Source organism: Streptopelia decaocto (assembly GCF_964273445.1).
Source record: "Streptopelia decaocto genome assembly, chromosome: 6".
Lineage (NCBI taxonomy): Eukaryota > Metazoa > Chordata > Aves > Columbiformes > Columbidae > Streptopelia > Streptopelia decaocto.
The window spans coordinates 31,880,120-31,902,309 of NC_138660.1; the positions used below are offsets into that span (position 1 = coordinate 31,880,120).

Genomic DNA, 22,190 nt, shown 5'->3' on the forward strand with positions numbered 1-22,190 from the left:
TTACTAATGCCCTGTATTCACAAAGCAGTGGTTGAAGACCTAAAATCAAAAAGTCAGGCAATTCTTTAACACACTGTCCCTCGACCGCCATCATTTGACTGCATGACTCTATACTTTTGCATTTTACTGTAAATCTCAAGTCTTGGAAGCCTGTGATTAAACCAGGATTGTTGCTTTTACTAAAAGACAAAAGCAAAGGGCACCTGGACTTCACAGCTCTGCCATAGTGCTGAAGACACACCTACCCGGACCCAAGATGGAAAAAGGAACTTAACATTTAAAACAATAAGGTAAGTATACGACCAACAAGATTCTTAAGGTAATTTTGGAATTTCTGCCTTTACGCTGAATGTTCTACTTAACACCACTCTGTCACGAGGCAGGTAAGAGCAACCCTAAAGTTAATCAGCTCCAAAATCAATACCTGATGAAAAAGCCAGTATGTTTTATCTCTTTCTTTTCATGCATTCTAGATAACATTACTGCATTACCCTGCACAGACAAAAATCAGAAGATTTGGGCCAGAAGATTTTGACCAGTTTTGACAGATCCAGATGAAATTAAATTATCAAGAGAACTTAGCATCTACTCAGATGCCTCAGTTTCTTTAAAGAAAGTGCAGAGCAGATTACTTCAGGGTGCTTTGAACCAACTATCAACATGTGATAAGCTAAGCTCTTTCAAAAATTAAGTACTAAACTAGTAGCACGGCTCAGGAGAACTGGGCTTGAGGAAAAGCTGACTAGCGTAAAACAAACTAATCAAAGCAAGAGGGAAAATTATGTACTTTGAGAGATGCTTTTGAGGCTTGCCAAGTTATTTTCTGGAAATGCTCTACACTGTGTGCGTCTCTACTACTTTAGACTCTCCACCTAATATCTATCTTTAACATTCTCCCAAATGCTCAAAGTTGGTTTTGTCCATAAGACAGTGAGCTGTAACCTTGGAAAGACTTTGGCATCACATGAAGCCAAGCACAGCCTCAGAGCCTTCAGTAAGACTTCTTGCTATGTGTAAAGTTAAATACATTCATGGCTCTTATCAGGATGGTGGCCAAAGATTATAGAGGCATCCAAGCTGGTTGATATAGTCAAGCCTGTTCTGTGGCATGTCTATTTTAAACTCAGGTCTTCTGGTTTGTATCTTAAAAGGTCTACATGTCTTAAGTGATCTGCAGAACAAATTAACTCCGCAAAGCGAAAGCAGTTCAGTCTTGATAAATGAATATGAACACAAAAGAGCGACCCTCCGTGGTTCACATACATCTATAGTCACCACAAAAAAGGCAAGGAACTGACTAAATAGTTCTTAACTGAGCAGCTTTACCAGCAAAACACAACAAATTGCCTGTGAAAGCAGGCACTAGGCTGTCGACACACAGACAAGACCAAAACTTCATTAACTGGCTAGCATATAATAATTTTAACCATAACTGTAATTACTTAATTATCTAATTGGATACAAACCCCTTTTTAATGAAAAATTCTATTCTTGTTCCAGTAGTATTTTTCTCAGTATTCCTTAAGATTTAAAACTTGTTAAAATTCTTCCAGGTTATAAAACAAATTTAGCCACATATTATAAAACAAACATGGCCACATATTATAGACAACAGTACCACTACACAGGCACTTTCTTTTCACTTGTTTTTAATTTCACAAGAAAGAAAGGAAACCTTTCCACCACGTTAATGAAGAACAAGCAATATCAGAACAACTTGAGGGGCACTGCCTGGTTGCTAGCAAATGGGCAAGGATAGCTCTAACAAGACAATTTATAACCAGGGATATTTAAATGTATTCCACAACACTTGTAAAAATAAAATTAGTGATATAATAGGATACTTTTATATGTTTATTTGCTAAATTTAAGCCCAAGGCAAATTTAGTCCAAGAAATAAAACAAGAGGTAGATGCTCAGGTTGTTTAAGTTGCCAGAGCTCCAGCAAAAGCAGAGCTGTGCAAGTTTACATTAGCTGGCAATTTGTTCCATGAAACATGTAATTAACTCAGGAGCCTTTAAATACAGGTCTCATGATTTAAAGGCCTTCCAAAAGATGCCGAAATTGTGAAATTTACAAAGAACGCTGATAAATATGGGTAAGACAAAAAAAGAGGAAAACAGGGGACAGAGGAATCAAACTGACTGGAAGAGGCATCCAAAAGAACGGGACACTTTTAAAGGAATTGTTTCACTACTGAATCACGACTTTCTTTAAGCTCTGTGCAGAACAGCCACCTCCTAAGAAAAGCCACAGAGAGGAAATATCATTAGAAAGCTTATGACTTTGTGAGCCCACCCTTCCATTCAAGGCAGCAAACTGTTGCACTGTATTGTTGAGCAGGATGTAAAGCGCCTGCCAAGCACAGCCCACAGACCTGCTAATTAAGTGAACTGATTGTGTTTGTTTTGGAGCTGTTTGCCAACAAAGGAATGTGTCACACTGATTAGTGAGAGAGGGTATGTAATATATGTGTATTCAAAGCCTGAGGAGTGCATAACCCAGGTATTTGCTCTGTTTGCTCAAGGACTGACAAAAATGTCTCTCAAGCAAATAACCTGACCAAAGAGAAACTCCAGCCCTCCAGAGGGGCCCTCCTTTCCTCTCAGCTGTATCTATCTAAAGACGACTCATCCTTCATAAATTCCCTGTGAAGACTGCTCCAGAAGCTGCTGAGAATAATTTGGAGAAAAGCAACCTCTCCATCTAAAATCTGACCTAAGAGACCATGAAGACGGAGAGGTACCCAGCTGAGAACCACCTTGGAATTGCAATGGCCTCTCTAACAGCTGTCACTCTCCGAAGAGCAAGAAAGGTCAGGGGGGTGGCCAGAAAAACAAAGGCCAGCTCAACACACACACACCGCCCTCCCCCTCCCACCCCCAGCAGACTTCACTTTTCAAACATTCAACAGAGAAGTGAAGCTTGCAAAAGCTGTCATGCACACCCTTTCAAATATTTCTAACCTAACAGTTTGCTGGTAGAATTAGTAGCGTGCTCAAAAGTGAATGAGCAACATTCAAAAGCAAGAAGGAAAAACGTGGTCTTTAGCGTTCAGCTGCTCTTCCCTCCTTAACTCGGCAGTTACAGCCAGAGTACTTGGCCGTCTAGCATTGAGTACAAAACGTGAATACTATGCTGTAGACAGCAATTCCAGAAGACCAGGATGGAGAAGGGAAATCACAGTCAATTCTTACTGCAGACTGTGGACTCAGAACAGTACAACTAAATCACAAATCTCAGCTGTTTACTCAGAGCTCTGTATGACAACTAACAAGGAAAGCTGCACGTGTCATCAGAAATTTCAGGTATAATTGCAAGTGTTCACACAAACCTTTTGTGACCTGCCACAGGTTACTATTTCTGGCCACCCTCCTCACCTTACGCCTGCCATCGCAGTGGTCGGCACACCTACTGCAAAAATCTCTCTCGTCTGCAAGAGATGGCAACAAACAGAAACCCCCTCTATCTGGTCTTTTTCCTCACTGCTTTGCAGCTGGTGGAGCTGCACAGCACAACACACGAGCTCCCCTGTTGACATGACTTCTCTCCAGCGTGAAGGTGGAAAAGAGCAAAATATGGAGCTGAAATCACCTGGTTAGTTCCACAGAGGTGCATGTTGTACACAGGAGCAAGAATGGAATGAGAAAACTAACTAGAAAGGGAAAACGCTGGGGATAAAAGCAAGGTTTAGTGATAAGGAGTACAAAAGGAGTAAGCAGAATGACCTCTGACAAAATACGGAAGAGAAATATTAGAGAACCTTTCATGCTGACTGTGTTTTAATTAAAATCATTAGAGAAGACTGCTGTCTTTGGCATGACATCAACCATGACTTCACACTAGTGAAAAGTGAATAAAAGTCCTTCCTGGTTTCTAATTCACATAAAAACAGGAGCTAGAGCAGCGCAGCTTCTTTTGGCTTTCATTGAACTGCTGACAAATACTATGATTCCAGAAGGTTTTCAACTCTGTAATTGCAAGGTATGACTGATCTCAGCTGAACAATATAAAGGCAAAAACATCTTTGTGACCAAAAATCCCCCAGACAAATCAAATGCACAGACACTTCATGTAAACTTGTCTTCCCAAATGCTCTCACACGTTCTCATCAATCTTTTGGGAAAATCTTCAATCGTCTTTTTATACAGTCTCAATGGACATTTTATGTCACCTTAGTCTCTCTCTTTTTAACTCAGCCTATATCAGCATGCACCCTAGATACACTCTTTCTTGAAAACCATTCACAGAGCTCAGCTGCACACCTTGTTTAGCTTACGTCCACTGCTTTGTCAATGCATTTTTTAGAATGAGAGTCTGGAAGAAGAATGTGCAAACAGCCTTTCAAAGTCGGGTCAAGCTGAAAATCCCCAAAGAGTAGTCCTTGGTTACTTGTAATTTAACATCTTTGTGCATGCAGGGGAATAAGATTCTTAACGAAGCCGTTTTAACAGGCTGGTCCTGATTGTTTCCAAAGGTGACTCTTCATTTTTTTTCCCCTTCAATGGAACACTTTGGAGAACAAATTAAAATGACTGTATTTGAAACAGCCAGAAAAGTACTTGTCTATGGAGGAATGCTGTGCTGTCAGATATACTGTCTTTCTGTTGTGTTGAAAACAAAAACAAACCCCACACCAACTCCTTTATTCAAAATCCAAAACATTTTTGAAAAAGAGCAGTAAACACTGCTGCGCTGCCACATCTGCTCTGGTTTCCTGCATTTTGCTTCTAGGTTTTCCATGGACAATGGACAATCATGGGCCCAGTGACATCAGATAGCAAGAAAGATGTCTGTGACCACTGCAGAGCTTTTTTAGCTTTCCAGGACACTGCAAACTCAGAAGAGCTTTGGATCAATTACACTATGTGCTGCTACTGGGAACTCTCCCTTTTTGAACAGCTTTTCTGAGACTTACAGGGCGTTGGGAAGTAGCTCTTCCTTTCTATTTCCAGGTTTGCTGGTGGTGGCCTCCCTGGACCAGTAATCTAGTGTAGCTGCCCAGAAACGTGCATTAGTGAGATCCAGTCCCTAGTGATCTAAATAAGAGCTCGCGAGGCTGATAATCCACAAGGATATAACATGCGAGTCAAATGTGTGACTGACATTACAGTACCTGCTCGTAGAAATGTCCTCAAAGGGGTAAAGGATTTCTCCATTGTTGCAGATCTCACAGATGAAACCCTTTTGACTACAAAGGCTGCAGCTGTACACGTGAGAGGTGGCAAACTTGATCACCTTCCCCAAGAAAGGCGCCAGCTTTCCTTCAATAACCTGAAATAAGGAGAAGACAACACTGAATGAACCCCCTCAAAATGACTAGAACTCCCTGAAGAACAATATTTATTAATACAGAAATGCATCTACATGCTGGTGGTTAAAACAACAAGGAAGTTACTTCCCCACAATGGCAGCTCCATGGAATCACAAGTGATAATAGCAGCCAATGAACTGGCAATGTTCCAAACACAAAATCAAAGTTATTATCTCTAAGTCTCTATACAGCAATACCATACAAGGTTACTAGTCATTTGAAGTACAACAATGCATTCATACACTAAGGCACAAAAAAGTATATAAGAAGAGAGTTTAAGGCTTCTAGATTATAATCTGACAGTTATGGATATGTCCATATGGATATGGACATTCATAATTTTCATTTCTTGTTACTCTTTTATGCACAAATAGCAGTTTTGTCTTTGTTCCTTTTCCTCCAAAGCACAAGATTTTGGCCTTTTTATTTGGTGAGTGGAACCCTGGCTTTTCTCCTTTAATAAGGTTGTGTTTCCCACTGAAAACCATTAAAATACAATATTCCCCTCATTGCCAAAACGAATAAATCCTTGGATAAACTCTTGAACAGGAACTGTGTTTTTCTCCCTTCAGTGTCCAGCTCTCAAATCAAGAAGTCCCTCACTGCCAGACCATTAGAAGTGATTAGCACTCCCTGTGCTGGTGTGAAAAAACAGCCTTGCAGTCTAGATTAAGCTGCTAGCCACAACACTCATCTGAATTTGTGACTTGGTGACAATGCCTCAATAAGGGGTGCTATTCAGGCAAAACACTTTCCATTCAGATCAAACTTCCAGAGACTTTAAGGAATTCTGCTGGTGTAGGGAATAATGAAGATGGAATAAGGTGCTAAGTGTATATTCTTCTCTCCCTGGCTTCCTGTGGTCTGAATGGCACTCTGCCAGATTAGGGATAGAACCGTGTCACAGGATTTGATAGTGACCTCCTCTAAAAACGAAAAAATGCAATAATTGCTGATTGAAAGCTCACACAGGGGTGTGCCCTGAAACCAATGGGCGATGAGATTTACACTTAAATGTGTGCCACATTCAGCTAAGGCACCCCTTCCCTCAATACAGTAACACACTGCTTGTGATTTGGGTTTCATGTAAATGAATCTAAAGAAGGCAAAGGTCAAAGCAGAGAACAACACATATTTTGGAAGCACTCCTCCCCTATGTAAAGTAGAAAGGAAATAAATTTGTGTTCCAGGGTAACTTCTTGCCCGTGAGCTGAGATGGCCCCTATTAAAGAGTAAAGGTGGAAAAGGAGGAGCGGAGGTAGCGCTGATGCTGACGGCATTGAACGGCACGGGCTGAAACGCGCCCCCTCTTTGCTCTCAGCTCCAGCCTGCTAACAACATCTGCAACAACAGGAAGAGGCAATGTTATTGCCAGCACTGCAGATAGGACATCTGCTCATGTTAGAGGAAAAATGACATTCCTATTGCATCCTGGTATAGGAAGATCCCCTTCAACCCGAATATAAACACTGCAGAGAAGCTGCTGCACGCAACATGAAGCCACAGTTCAAGGTAGTGATATTACTAACGTTCTAACAGATGTTAGCTTAGCTCCCCTAGGCTGGGGTTTGGTTTTTGTTTTAAAGGAAGAAATTCTTTCCTTGCAGACTCCAGAGTTACAGAACATCTGAAAGCCAAACAAGTTGGGAATAGCGGAAAGACACGAAAGCTGATAGTATTCAATAAACAGGAGAAAAAAAAACAGTGAAGACACTCAGGTAGTGACACAGCTACAATCACCATCCAAAAAGCCATTCAGCACGAATAGATTGAAATACACATACAAAGATAGTAAACAAACCACAACACATACGTATTTTCCAAAGCGTTTTCATGTTACAGCAACCACCTCTGACAGGCCACAAGAGATCAGCTTCAGATGCCAGGCTGAAAACAGAGCTGCAAACTCTTAAGTCTGTGCTAATGTCTCTATCAGCAAGGACTTAGAAGTTAAATCTCCGATTTAAAATCACATTTTATAGAACGTAAAAACCAAAACTAACATAATCTATTACCTTCCTAAGCACCAGGTGTGAATTTAAGTCTGTAGAAGGCACAAAAGGTTTCCTATGTTGTAGTGCTCACGACCTAAGCAAGAGAGATTGAGTGGGCAGCTGTCCCCAAGGAGCTGGTGTTACTTCTCCCTGTTTATTAATTTGGTCACATCAGTAGTGGGTTGCCTTGTTACTCCAGCCACTGCAGCCATACAGTGAAGACGACACCTTCAAAGAGCCATGCATGCCAATTTTGCAATGTGAATTACAGGCCATTTTACCGTATTACAGGAGGAAGACAAAATGCAACATCAAATTGATGTTATCACTATTTTTAGCATCTGTAAATTTTGTTTCATTTTGCTTCATCAGAGACCTCAGGGCTGTGCACAGGATATGGCTTTTCCTTGCAGTCTCCTCTCGTTCATGTTTGTAGCTATTATAATAAGAATAAAATCCTCATCTCCATTTACCCCGGCAAGCAAAAAGGAAGATTTCTACTTGCTGTAGAGCTCAAGAGGCCGTCTTGGCAGAGCCAGCAACATCCATGTCATTCTTTACAGCTGTTGCTGTTACTAAAGCCTTTCAGTGAGGGGGACTCTGCAGCCTGCACGCAGTCCGACGTCTGTTCTCGCTGTTGGGGTCACTCCTAAGCTTTGACCCGAACCTTCCCTAAGGTCAGTTCAGTTTACAAACTAAGTTTACAAAACAGAAAAACAGTGAAATCACACACTATGAGCTGCAGAACAGTCCAACACATTTCATAAGCAACGTGGAAATTCAGCATGAAACCGGCTAAGTTAAGACTATGCCAAAGGAATGGAACGAAAATTTCACCACTGACTTATCCCTGTAACGTAATACAGCCTCAACATGTACCTGCAAAGGCTTAAAGATACGCTCCTGCCTCTTAAAAAAAACCCAGAGCATCAAGCTTCAAACAAAATGTTGCTGATTTCAGATTCTCTTCTTCCTACAGCACACATGAAGAGCAAGGTCTGTTTTCTAATCCAAATTCTTTGTAGTGCAAGCCATTGTTTCATTGTCCATAATTGAGGGTGAAAGGTGATTGACAATGGCAACCTGGTGGATCAATTGATGAAGGGTGCAATGCAGCTTTCTCCTCCTAAACGGGTCAAGGAACCCATCCCAAAAGGATTCCAGACGTGGGGCTGTGCTCCTACAGTTATCTGCCCACTGCTGCACCTGCAAGATACTGGGTTACGCTGCTTGGTGACAACACCAGGAAAATACTTGTGTTCAGAGGTTCAAAGCAAGTTGTGTCTCTGAATAGCCCCAGCATCACTGTTCAGCCCTGTGGACTTGCAAAAACACTTCTCTAAGCTACCACAGGACAGAAAGCTGCGGCTTTGCATACTGCAGCTCCTAGCTGTGTGTCTCACATTAGTATAAAAAATGCATACCCACATGTACACATGTAAAAGACAGGCCCTAGCCTCAAAGCACTTACGATTTAAACCAACAAAACAAATGCTGTTTTTCACACTAACAGCAGAGGAGCCCAGAGAGCAGCAGCCCCAGAAAGCTGGGGTGACACTGGCAAGCAAGAGGAGAAGGCAGAGACTATCTGCAGCAGTGGAACTAAAGGGGTAGACGGTATCCGAACACATGCCAAAGGCGTGTTGGTACAATTATTGTAGGTGATTGCTAGAACGAAGGCTTTTCATATAAATCAAAGTCATGAATAAAAGTAATTAAAATGTTCTTTGTGCTACTGTTCAGCTGGGTAGCAATATAAATCCTAAGAAACCATTACACTCTGTATGAGTGAGGTGGGGGGCAAATTTGAGGGCTGCCGAACGCTCGCAGACAAGCTGATGTTGCAACGGCTGCAAGAGCCTTGGGCAGCGGGAAGACACAACACACGTGCACTGGGTTATGTTGTTCCTGATTCAGCAGGAAGACAGAGAAGATGAAAGGCAGCGGGGGCTACAATACAAGTTGAAATCCCTTTGGATACATCACATTAATATGATCATGAGGGCAATGTGTGATCAGTCAAAGTTTAACTGCTTGTCAGGAGGGCTGCTGGTCGGCAGGTTTCCTGATCCTTCTATCCAAAGACTGGAAGTTACTCACAGTTTTCCTGCTCTATCAAGGCAGTGTTTTCAGAAACAAGTGGTCAGCCAGCTGTCTCCAGAAAATAAGAACTGGAAAGGCCATAGACCTGGTAGAAGTTCACCTCCGAAGGGCTCTGCTACCCAGCCCTTGCTCCTAACCCTCCTCCTCCATGCAGCATGGTACAGGGGGTCCAAAACCCCAGTCATTACACACAGCAGAGAGAAGTCAAGTCACTTTGTCTTCCCTTTTCAGTCAACAAAGTCTCCCTGTATGAGAACACACTTACCAGCATGAAGGAGGGTTGCACAACTAGTCCCACGGGAAAGCAATGTAGTGAGCACAGTGTTGCAATGTATGTTTTCATATTAAAAGCCAAAGTAGAAAAGTGGCCAAGGTAACACCGGCAGAAATTCTCACCTCTGTTGAGAGTTCTAACCCAAAGACACGGTAACCTAAACTCACAGCTTGTAATAAAACTGTTTGCAAAACAGAACAAGTAAAAAAAAAAATGCATGAAAAATACGTAATACAAAATTCGAGTTTGTTCCAGTCCCTGAGTAGTTGTTCAAATTAGAAAAGACGTAATAAAAGCCTCTGACTGGGTGTCACTAAAAACCAATCAAATACTGATTAGACAATGTGAGTGTGGGAGTCCCCTCCGAACTCAGACTGTGTCATTCCTGAAGAGGTAACGTTACAAGGGCTTTAGAGGGAACTAGAAGGGCGATGTGTGGAAACAAAAGTAAAAATGAGTCAGCCATAATCCACTATTGCTTCAAGTAACATTTCCACAGCCTTCCGCCCACCTACTAGACCAGGTCCACAGAAATACCCAACCTGTGCATCGTGGCCACATAAATCAACACTGCAATCTATCAGATGTGATGAACTTTCTGGACAGGACAGAACAAACAGTACAGTTTCCAGACATTTCTTAGGGCAGTGAGTGTTTGTTTTGAGGGCAGGGCTCCTGTCAGCAATGCTGGCTAAGAAGTAAAAGGTAAGGAGTAAGACCTCCAGCCCTGCAGGAGTCTACGTCTGAGCACTTTTACACTCTTCTAGAAGCGCAGCAGGTGTTTGTACAGCATGGAAATCATAAATACCTTTGATCACCTACATGAGGACTGTCAAGACAGGTGGTAAAGGGAATATGGCTTGCTGAGCTTTCGGATACACTGTTCTGCTCAATGTGAGGAACTGCCAAGGTTAAGTTCAAATTCTGAAAAGTATCATGATATGTCAAACCACATCAAGGGTTTCTGGATTAAAATAATTGCTAGATTAAATTTACTAGTCTGAGTAATTTCTAGTGTATGATAATGAAAGTAAAATCAAAAGCAGTTTAAAAAAAACCCACATTCAATAGATTAAGGATATTTGAAACAGAAGCTATCCAGAATCTGAGAGAAGGGAGACAAATCCACCCACATCTATATTCTGCCAGCTCTGACACAATCAACGGCCAACAACCACAGGGATCATGTAACAGCACGTCTAGGAACATGGTTGCCTCACTGGGGCTAAATCATCAGGGAATAAACACCGACAAGGGGGGCAGAAATGTCCCCAACTCTCCTGAATTCTCAGACCTGGACCTGAAATCTCCTTGTATACCAGAAGCACGGGAGTAAGGTCTGGTTATTAACCTCAGGGAGGAGTAGCTGTTGCTAATCCTTAAGAGCCTCGCCACCAGGGTTTAATACTCCAGGTAAAGTGGTTAAAATACTGTCCCTGTGAAACTCAGGTACTGTATGGCTGCTGTGGTGAGACAAGCTGAATTTGCCAAATGGCTTTGTGACTCCACCCTTGTAAATCAGCTTGTTAATCATTATCGTCATAGAAGTGATAAAGGTGTTTTATAAGCCCACACTGAAGCAGTAACATTAACTACTTAACGGAGGGGCTGGTGTATTTCTCTGCAGATAACATTTATTAGAAGGCACTCTCTTTAAAGACACAGGTTTGCCTTATAACCTTCTTCTGGAGCACCGAGCAATCTGTTCCACTTCTTCCTCCAGCCTGATTTACATGTCAGACACAAGTGATGCCTGGAGGGGATGGGTTAAGTGATATGAAATCCGTAAAACACCTTGAACTACAGGTTCAAATCTCAACTGGATTGTCCCAGCCTCTCCTCCTAACAGAACAAAATTTATGATTATTTCTCAAGGCCAGACACACACTTGGCTGTATCTGAGAGACAGACACAGACAGAATTTGCCAGGAGGCACTGACGCAATGCAGAAGAGACATGAAAAGGCCAAGAGGCACTGAGAAAATAGAAGGGGTAGTAGACATGAAGCTCATTCACCATCTCCAATTATATACATTGAAGGGATAGAAAGTCCTTTAATTATTGGGATTAGTGTCACAAGCACGCCTGGCAGATGGAAGCTATCTGAAAGAGCAGTCAACAATTGTGCACAGCTTTCCAGCATCCTCTGAAGACGAGGTTTCTGCCTCTTACTGGTTGTTTTCTTTCTGCCTCTCCAGAAACTGCTGGTCAGAGTCAAGCCTTTTGCTAACAAGCTCAGAGGTAAGGAAGTCCCCAGCTTCACCCAGACTTCAGAGTATCACAGAGAATGTATGTTCTGGACTGAATGAAAGGGAAAATAAAATCTCCTGAACAGATCGGCTTCGATTCACCACTATGCCCAACACCCTCCAAATTCCATTGGTGGAAGCTTTATGGAGGAAGACTAAACACTCAGTAACCATCCTTCGCCTCCAGGACAGATGAGAAATACGCTACTGAAAGAACTACCAATGATATAAGAAAATAGGGCTAGAAAAAACACCTCTACAAACCTACAGTTTATTCTTCACCCTGCAGCACAACCAACTCACAGATGACTGTCTGATTTGTTTAAAAACTCATCACAGAGATCCCACAACTCTCCAGCACCCAAAACAGCTGGAAAGTTGTTCCTAATGCCTGCCCCAGATCTCTTTTGCTGCAGTTTCACCTGTGTTTCACACTCTACCTTCTATCCTTTCATTGCACAATCTCTTTCAGAAACCATTTTCTGATGCATTCTCTTCTCTGTTGCAAGCGGGGAAGGGCAAAATCAGATTGGGGTGCACAAAGCTATTAATACAATGGTGGTCATCACCTATTTGCTACCTGGAGAACAAGCACGTATTTTCCACATTCGCGGAGTGTGGAGATTGGGCGTTAAAGCACAAACAGTAAATGGAATCTCCGCTCCATGACAGGTTTCAGCAGGGCTGGGATTTCTGTGATGAAAACGTGGACTTGGAGACAAGCGTGCTACAATATGCTTAGCTAAGGATAATGCAAGCTGCAGAGGAAAAAAAAAGGGAAAACATATACCCTGGTTGGGAAGTTCCCAGTCATTTATATCTAGGGAACACACAATGCTCACGGACCGCTCATTTCCTTGAGGATTTTTTCCCTTCCGTTTGCCAGATCCTTAACGCTGCAAATTCTTGTTATGATTTCAATGAACAATTAATCTTTAGTTCAGAGGAAAGGGAAATGGAAGGAGGAAGGATGATCATGAAGTTAAAGCCCTGGGGAGGCAGATATCAGATCTCAGCTCTGCCCCATCTTTTGTGCAATACACTGGTCTGCTCAGCATTCCTTGCTCTATTTTGACTCCCAGTCATCTCTTTCAGATTGCCTACCTTGTTTGATAAATTGCAAGCGACTTAAGGGAAGAATGATTTCTTATTATTTGTGCGCATGCACACAGGAATCAGTAACTAGGCATTGCTGTAAAGCAAATTTCAAAAGAACAGCGCAGTAACTTCAGGAGAGCCCCATCTTTTGTTGCTACAGCCATGCTATGGGCCACAATCCCAGCTCCCAACAGCACGGGTGATAACACGTCGTCAGACAACATCCTGAAAGGAAACCTGGTGATAAACACTGTGAAGAACAACAACAAAAAAATAATCACACAACCAACCACCAAATAAATCAAACTAAAGCAGAAATGAGTGAGAATTTGGATAAACAGAAATCACAAGCTCCCTTTGCCTTCTTTGCTGACGGCAGAGCCATGTGCTGTTCATAGTCCTTCCAAACCAGACCACTCGACACACTGCACTTTCATTTGGTATTAAAGGGATATTCCACAGATTAGCCACTAACTATAACAGGCACTGGGAAGAGGGGGAAAACCAAAACGAGGTCAAGAGCAAATGCTGCTGATCTACGACAAGCACATAGAGGCAGGGGGCAAGGTGAAGAAAGAGTTTTACATCAATTAGGGGAGAAGAACAAAATAGTGACAGTCCAAGGGAATTTATGGCAGGAGGCGGCGAGGATGACAAGGTCCTTCCAAGCTCTTCCCCACTCCTCTCATGGAAAGGAAGAAAAGCCTGAAATTTCAGCAGGTCAAGCTGATGCAAGTGAGAAAGAGGTGGAATTGTCTCAGTATAAACAACACACCTGGAAATCACTTGTCCCCCTCCAGCCTGCCCTACAGCAGGACTCCAGTCTCTGCCTCCGCACTCACTGTGTTTCTATCGCCTTCCCTCCTTTCTCCTTTCCCCAAGGTTTCTAGGCAGCTACATGTCAATTTTGTCACACCCCAAGTTCTCCTAATCTTGTTGCCGGGATGAATTATAGGTTGTTTGAAGAAAAAGCTATTCAAGCAAAGGTTAAAGGCTGTTTTAATCAAACAAGGTTGAAAGAGTACCAGGAATTTGGCTGGTAGAGAACAGAAAGCATTTGCCTTAGTTAAAAACATATGTGACTCTAAATACACACACAAGTAAATATGCATTCAGGCAGAGAGTAAGAGAGTATATATGTGGTTTGTTTTGTGTTTTTGTTTGTGGTTTTTTGTTTTGTTTTGTTTTTTTAAAGATAAAGCAGTCAACTGCATGCAGAGATGTTAACTGGATCTACATGCCCACTGAGTATGATGTTATTTCATGACTCTGATCACAAAATTAGACACTTTGCTGCCTTGCACAGGACTGGATCAGGGCATTTTAAGGATGAGTCCTCTGAAGGATGTTAGTACAAAAAAGCAACGTACCAAGACAATGGCTGGACTTAGAGCCTAGTGTTTCACCCTGATCTCCTGTACTGGGCCTTTCATTCTGCACAGCAAAAAACAGGAACAGAAGGAACCTGGCTAGCACAAAGCACTAGAAAAGGAGCAGCTTATATTGCTACTACCTCTTCTAGGGGCTGAAAAATTAGAATATCCTGGGAGATCCCAGCTCAAAATCTGCAAGCCACTGGCACCACTGCTGGGTTGGTTTAGACAGAGTTTCATTCTAAAAAGCCACGCTTATCCCAAGTGGCCTAGAGTACATATTTACGTGAAAAAGCACCACGCATATTTAATAAGCCCTGCTGAAAACTCTGGTTTCAAGCAGCGCAAAAAAACGGTTCTGCTGTTAAAAATATCTATTAACAATCTTGCTATATCTCCACACTTTGTCGCGTTCTCCGTCTGACCATGGGCCGCTCCCAACGACAGCAACTCCCTTCCCCAGCTGAGCTGCAATACAAAGGCAACGCCCGCAAGTTCATCGCCATTACCACTAATTGTAAGCAGAGCTGTCAGCACTTTGGAGAATTAGACACACACCTGGAATACTGGCTAACCTGAAGGTTCCTGTTCTGCTGAGAGGCAGCTCAGTGCTCGCAAACGCCAGGGAGTGAAATAAATGAGCGATAAAGGAGCCACAGCCACAGGAAAGTGTACAAGCCATTTAATTGCTGTTTTGCTAGCAGACCTTTTAATATTTATGGCAATGTATATGTGTGTTTTGCACATTATAGGACTATTTTCATATTCTTCTGCTAATACAGGTACCACAGGCATACAGGCACGGGTTGTAAAGGCAGAAAGGCAAAAGGTTGTAAATGCTTTTCGCATTATGTTGTTGTGGTCCAAGTTGCACGTTTATATAGTTAAAATACAGAATTATCTTGCTGCCTCGAAATCTTAATGTATTTAAATGGCACAACATATTTAAAACGGGTCAGACAGACTACCCCTGCAAAGTGCTGGTTTCCTTCTTTTGAACTTCATTGTGCTTAGGAAGTCTAATTTAAACATACACACAGTGAAGTGGGACCCATTTTACCTTAATCCCATTAGAAATTACTTGTCTGGTGTTTCAGAAGCCTGCAGCAGAGCTGGGAAAAATGGCCAAATCCCACGTGCCTCAGGATGAGAACTGGACCACTGTACAAATTAACAATGTGTACGGCCCTTGCCTCTCCACACGACCATCTGTTTCAGTCTACCTGCTACCAAATATTTAAGAGCAGGGGCTGTACCTGACACCTCAGTCAAAACCTACCACTGTTTCAAAACAGCTCTGCTCTAGGTGACATCTTCCGGCACGCGGTCAGCTGGATACTGGTAGAGATTTGAGAGAGCTGTCCTTTATGGGATGGTAGGATCCCCATCCTATGGGCCTTCAACTGGGAAATCAACAGCAAGCACATAACTTGCCCCTCTTCAAGTACAGGGATTGGAAGAGGCAGATCACCCAGAATGCTGATATTGTCTGCCAGGAAAGGAACCAGCACCTTCTCGACATTACAAGAAGTTCATTCAGTGTCAATAAACACCCTATCACCAGATGGGAACTTTATTTCAACAGCAATATAGGCAAGATAAAATTGGATAAAGCCAAAATGCAGAAGGGTCAACATTCTTCTGGGGAACAACTCCACCACCTATTTAGCTACACTGATAATTAATAGAACCAACACCATTTTGACTTGGTCTCAAATGTGAAAAAAACCCTCAAAAGTTACTTGCGATTCTAAGTATTTCATCTTATCCTCAAGACATGGAGTGGTAGCTCCTCAGCCTCTGGTTTCCTCGAGCACTTAAGAAAACACTGTTTTAACTGGGCATTCTGCAACACTATCAGCCAGATCACCAGGTCGATTTAGAAGATGATTCTTACGTTTCCTTGGGAAGTTCAATGTTTCTATAAAACTCTGATTTAGTCATAAGATAATGTTCATCCAGTCACACTGTCAGAGCATTTAATAAACATTATAAATTCCATCCTATACGGAGAAAAATAGTAACGTTATCAAAAGTTCTGATAGCATTAACAACATATTCTTGATATTCAAACACTAGCAGATGATTTAACATCATTAATTAGGGGCATTGCCAGGAAATGTCAATAACATCTCTTGAAACCAAACCTATGTTTTTACAAAATCATGTTTTGTTAAATAGAATCATAGAATCATTTTGGTTGGAAGAGACCCTCAAGATGAAGTTCAACCGCTAACCTAACACCGGCACTAAAACATGAACTTAAGAACCTCATCTACTAATTTCTGAGTAATTGTATGAGGACTGAGCAATCAGAAAATAAGTTTTACTTCTGAAAAAAACAGCAAGTGGAGAGCAAACAGAAGTCCACATCTCCTTGCAGTTTTTCCTGTTGTTGGGACTCATTAAACAACTTGTCCAAATCTACCAGTTTTCCACATGTAAAAATGCCTGAAAGAGCATCTCCGATCTCCTCCGCCAACTCAACCTAGGAAAATACAGGGGGGACCCAAATTTGCCATTGGAAAAGGAGGTGTGATGGAAGTATAGCATGGATTAAAAGCCTGGAAAAGTGAACAAGACCTAACAATTTCTCTGTTCTTCTAAGGCTTCCTAATCCTGACCTAACAATATACTAGGCTCACATTAGGTGGAACTTCCACTTCATTGAGGCTGATGTTTATTCTTGTTAGGGAACCTTATATGCACAAAAATTTGAACAGAAACATTAAGATTTTAGTTTTGGGAATGCTTCGGTTAGACCAGCTGTTCACTTAGTCCAAAACCCTATCAGACACTGTAATCAGTACTCTATACCTCAGAAAAAGATGAAATCACTGATTTGTCTGTCAACAGGAAAGACACCTTCCTAATCCCCTCAGTAAAAAACATGTATATTCTGAAACCTTATAATCTCTTTATCTTACGTAGTGTAACTGTGGACATTCTCATTATGGATACTTAATCCTCTCAAAGACGATAAACTTCTGGCCTCAGTAATATTACTGTGGCATTAAGTTCCTCATGCTCGCTGTGTGTTCTGCAAAACAGCATTTCCATTAAGGACTTTTATGCATATTTCATATTCACTGCTTGACCTGTGCTATATAATTTTACTGAGAATAGGGCTCTCCTGTTCATCCTTTCTCTCCACTGTTCTTCACATTGTTTGTAGGTTCACCTACAGGTAGATAGTCAGGAAAGTTGATCTGAAGTAAATGGATGTTTTAATTAAATTTTAACGGATTAGTTTATCTACAATGTTAAAATGGATAAATTATACTACATTAAATCCCTGTATGGACATACACATTCAGAATGAAAATGGCCTTAATACAATTTAGCTCACTTTGCTTCCAAAGTAAATGGAGATAAACCAAATGAAAGCCACTTATATTTTGAATAACACTATTAACACAGTGATTCAATGTAATTCAACTCATCATTTTAAATTCCCATATTTTGCCACTTCAATTTTTTTTCCCTGAGTGTTCCTGTGTAAACAAGTCTTCAAATTATCCTCTTTTTAAATCTGCTGCCTCACAATTCCCATCCTTGACATCCAGCCATTTTTGCCATTATGTGGATCCTTCTTATTTCACCATATCTTTTAGGGGTAGTATAACTAGGATGAAGTAATTGCCATGATTATGAGAGCTTCTACCGTAAAGACCATCACTGCAATAATCTTTGTACACTTGTGTATCTTGCTATTGAACATAAAAACCAGGCAAGACATTAGTTAACACTGTGTGGATTAAGCACCTGAACTTTGAACTCGTTACAGTAGCCACTTCAAGTCTTTCACTTTAAAAGCTCATGTTAATATGGAATCTAATGTAAGCAGCAAGAATTACTTTTCCTAAGAAATGCAAGAGTCTTGTCTGAGGCACCTTCTCTCCAAATCAACATTTAACACTGTAAAAACTGTTAGTGTCACCAAGAACAGCCCCACAGTCACACAAAATGAATGGATAGTTTTTAACTCCAGCATGCATGGATTGTGTCCGCATGTCCACAAAACCAGGGACATGTCCATTAGTAATGTCAGCAGAGAACAGAGTTCGCACCTCCAGTAGGTTTAGGGTAAAGCCAGCCTGGACTGTGGCTGCGCTACCGGGGACTATACTGCACATAAATAAGAGTAATTCATCTTTCCAGTGTACTATGTCTGCTAAACCCAGCAATTTCAGGAGTGAATACTTGCTTCCTAACACAATGGGATTGGAACAGACCTGGATAAACGGGCTAGCAGAGATGCAGTGGTGTTACCTGTGACTGGGCAGATGATGCTGGGAAGCATTGGAAAGAAAAGCAAGTGTAGCCAACGGGACAGAACAGGCAACCTGTCACACTTCGTGTTTGTTAAATCTGAATGCACCTAATTAGTTATGTTGCCTGCTAACACTCCAACAGCAACAATGAGGAGAGCGTTCTGAGAACATGTATTTCATAGGAATACCAACAGATAGACCTGCTGTAAACTTGACTGTAGTCCCTGAGGCCCTGGTGCAGTGAGACCTTGCTGGGGTACATGTGTGCATTTGTGTTTATTTTCAATAAACACGCACATACAAATAAAGACCATCACTTGCTGCCTCTTTGGTTAAAGGTCAGGCCTAGCCACATCTGCACTATGAGCATTTGTTAATGAGTAAACTACTAGCAAACCCACTACCTCACCAGGATTTGGTGAACTTCCAAAATTAAGGACATTCTGTCTCTATTTTTTCCCACTCTGCTTTTAACCTCACGGTTAAGGTGTTCCCCAGTAGAGCCCTGTCCAAACCATCCCCAGACCATGTATGTATTCTGTCACATTCATAAGGCATGGAGCTCTGTTAAGCCTGGAAAGAGATTTAAATTGGATTGAATTTTACAATAGTAATATATGCTGCTTCATCTACTGGCAAATGGGCATTTCAACTTTTTTTGCACCTAAGAACAGACCCTCATACCATATTTTTGAAACTCAGCTGCTTGGTAGGAAATGACCCATGTTTTCTAGGGTCTTTAAAGAGAACTTGGCTAGGAAACAAATCAGAATTGAGCTGGGACTAACCAGGGTAAAGGTTGCTTATATCTGCAGATTACCCCTCTCTGCTTTTCTAATTTACTCACCATGCCTTATCTTTCCATTAATCTTTAATAAACCTTTTAGTTAATTCCCAAACACATGCAATCTACATGACAGCAGGATACAGTGCAAAAGCAGCCCATGGATATGAGGAAATAGCCAGCAGAGGAATCAAAATGAGGAGAAACTTTTCGGATTAAAAACCGTCCAAACTGCAGGTCAGTAGAAAATGATGAGCAATCAGGAGAAAGCAGTGGTAGGGAAGAAGGCAGGGGCTAGAAGGGTATTAGTGTTTCTTTGGCTGTTGGATTAATTTTCTCAATGGGGCCCTCCTCCCCTTTCCACTCAGGTTCCACTTTCACAAAAAAAGGCAATTCGATTTCAAATTCGGAGCTTCTGAAATGTGGAAAACCCTCTCTGGGCTGACAATAAGGATACAGCTAGATCAAAAGGTAAATCCAATTTAACCCACCCCAGCAGAAATGGTAATCAAATTATATTGCCTCTAAATATGATATGTTTGAGGCTGGGGCCCTCGGGGGAAGAGAAGGTGTCTTGCAAACACAAATATACACAAAGAAACATGCTAAAGGGAACTGCTAAATCAGTAGATGAATTGTGACTTCTACCCTTCCTCCCTCCCACAGGGTGCTTGATAAGCTGCTGATTGCTTCTAAAACATCTACTACCAACGTTAGGAACTGATTAAGCAGCTTACAAAGCACTGGGGGCTAACAGACAGGCCCACCAGGGAGACTGCAGCTCTGGAGTTAAGTAGCTTGCTTTTTCATGGCTTGATTATTAAAGATGAGATAGCAGAACATGCTGAAAAGATGTGGAAACAATTTTACACCTCAGATGACTGGCCTTTTTATTTTATATATGGAATAATTTCTACTCTGTGACTTTACCAGCCAAAAAAAGCCACATTTTCTGCAGTTTTGTGGTCTCCAGATCTGAGGGGCATCTGAACTACCTCAATGTGGCAACACCCAGAACTATGCTAACCATTATCCTGCAGAAATGACATCACTAGACAAAGGAAAGATCAGTGGAAGAAGCTTAAAATAATGTGTTCTACATACCACTGGCAATGGCATTAGTGTGAACACGGATGTGCCCAGGCCAGCTAGTGCATCTCACCTCATTGCTTCTTCCATTGTGCATCTTAGTGCTGCAACACATTCGCCTTAGATTCCCTATCCTCCCTTTTCAGCTTTTTGCCAAATTTTTCTTGTTTAATCTGGTAGGTAATAACATTCTGCTGTTCAGGTAGATGTACTGCAAAGTGCTTTCTTAGTTCAGTCAATATCAATGCCAAGACATTTTGCTGGCACACTTACTCTCCTGTGGCCACATCTGTCACAGTAACTCCGCAGGGCTTAACTTTGTGGAGCAGCCTCGCTGAGGTTTTCGTGGGTTGGTTTGTTTGTTTTTAATTATTTTTTCCTCTCTTGTGGTAATGCCTAGCAGACTTTGTAAATAAGCATGTTACACTAGGGACTGTACAAACTCAAATTCCTGAATAGCTATCCTTTCAAGCAAATGAATAAATACTCCTTGTCACCTGTAGCGTGAGCCTTAGATGAGCCTTTATTGATCAGATGAAAAATTTCTCACAGCGAAGTTCTCTTTGCAGACTACAGTTTTCTTTTGCAGTCTCTTTCTAGCCCCATTTCAACACTGACACTTTAGGCTTTCTCTCTCTTATTGCTAACCAACACCCCTGTTAGCCCCATTTTATGTTAACTATAAACCACAGACATGGCTTGGAAATAAAGCTATTTATGCTATGATTAGCAAGAAGGGGGGATGTACAATTAGCACTGAAGATAAGAACAGGCTTGATGTGGAACCAGAAGAATTAGTTGAAGAAACTTACCTGCTGAAGGTCTGCGAGAGAATAAAGATGGATTTGCTGGAGAAGATACTCTCTGGGAAAGATCCTGGAAAAGACAAGAATGGATGTGTGTCACGCCTTTTTGACTGGGAAACTCTGAGATTCCCTCTCCCCACCAAAAGCCTGTAGAACAACGGATGCTACAGAGAGTGCTTGTCAGAAACTGGAATTATGCCACCCTGTAAGCATCAACTAACTTAATAGCATCCCTCATGTGTACAATTCCACAATAAGAACAAACGCTGTGCCATCCTAAGCACAGGTGCTTCTTTAAACAATTAACCCAGTAATAAAAACAAGTAAACTACACACTGAAAGTATTTCTTATGGTTTTTAGTACAAGATTCCTGGTGTGCTAGAAAGCTGTAACAGTTAATCTCAGATGTGATTTACGGCTTTGTAAGCGAAGTAACTATATTGGGAAAAATGTCATGCTGATTGATATCAATTCCCTTTTGCATACCAAAATATATGTATTGCTATATACTTTATAATGACTTACTTGAGAAAGGCCTGTTTTCCTTACATAACCCAAAGTTTCAGGCAAAACCATTGATAATCCACTGACAGAGCTGTTCAGTAAAGCTAAATTACAGAAACCTGATTGGAGAAGTGATGTCCTAATTAGAGTGACTTACAGTAAAATGAAAAACTGGGTTAAAGTAGCATCACAGAGAAAAATGGACCTTGTAAAGGTAAGTGTATCCTAGCAAGAAAGTTGATGAAAACCTATGTATCTGCCATAAAGATGTCAGGAAACGAAAAAGTGCATCTAAGTAAAATGTCTATCTTTCTTGTACACACAAC

The 22,190-nt window shown here is 41.5% G+C and overlaps 1 protein-coding gene across 4 annotated transcripts in view; it reads right to left on the minus strand.

The window, feature by feature from the left end:
• Positions 1-22,190, minus strand: part of PLEKHM3 (pleckstrin homology domain containing M3) — an 83,966-nt gene that overhangs the window by 12,057 nt on the left and 49,719 nt on the right. For 3 of the 4 annotated variants that reach the window (XM_082056965.1, XM_082056964.1, XM_082056966.1), the window contains 2 exons: positions 21,366-21,429; positions 5,118-5,275 (listed from right to left, as the gene is read on the minus strand). In XM_082056965.1, the coding sequence (XP_081913091.1) occupies positions 5,118-5,275; positions 21,366-21,429 (222 nt within the window). Of the gene's footprint in view, positions 1-5,117; positions 5,276-21,365; positions 21,430-22,190 lie in introns of those variants that run through there. The other variant, XR_014184477.1, reaches the window with a different exon arrangement.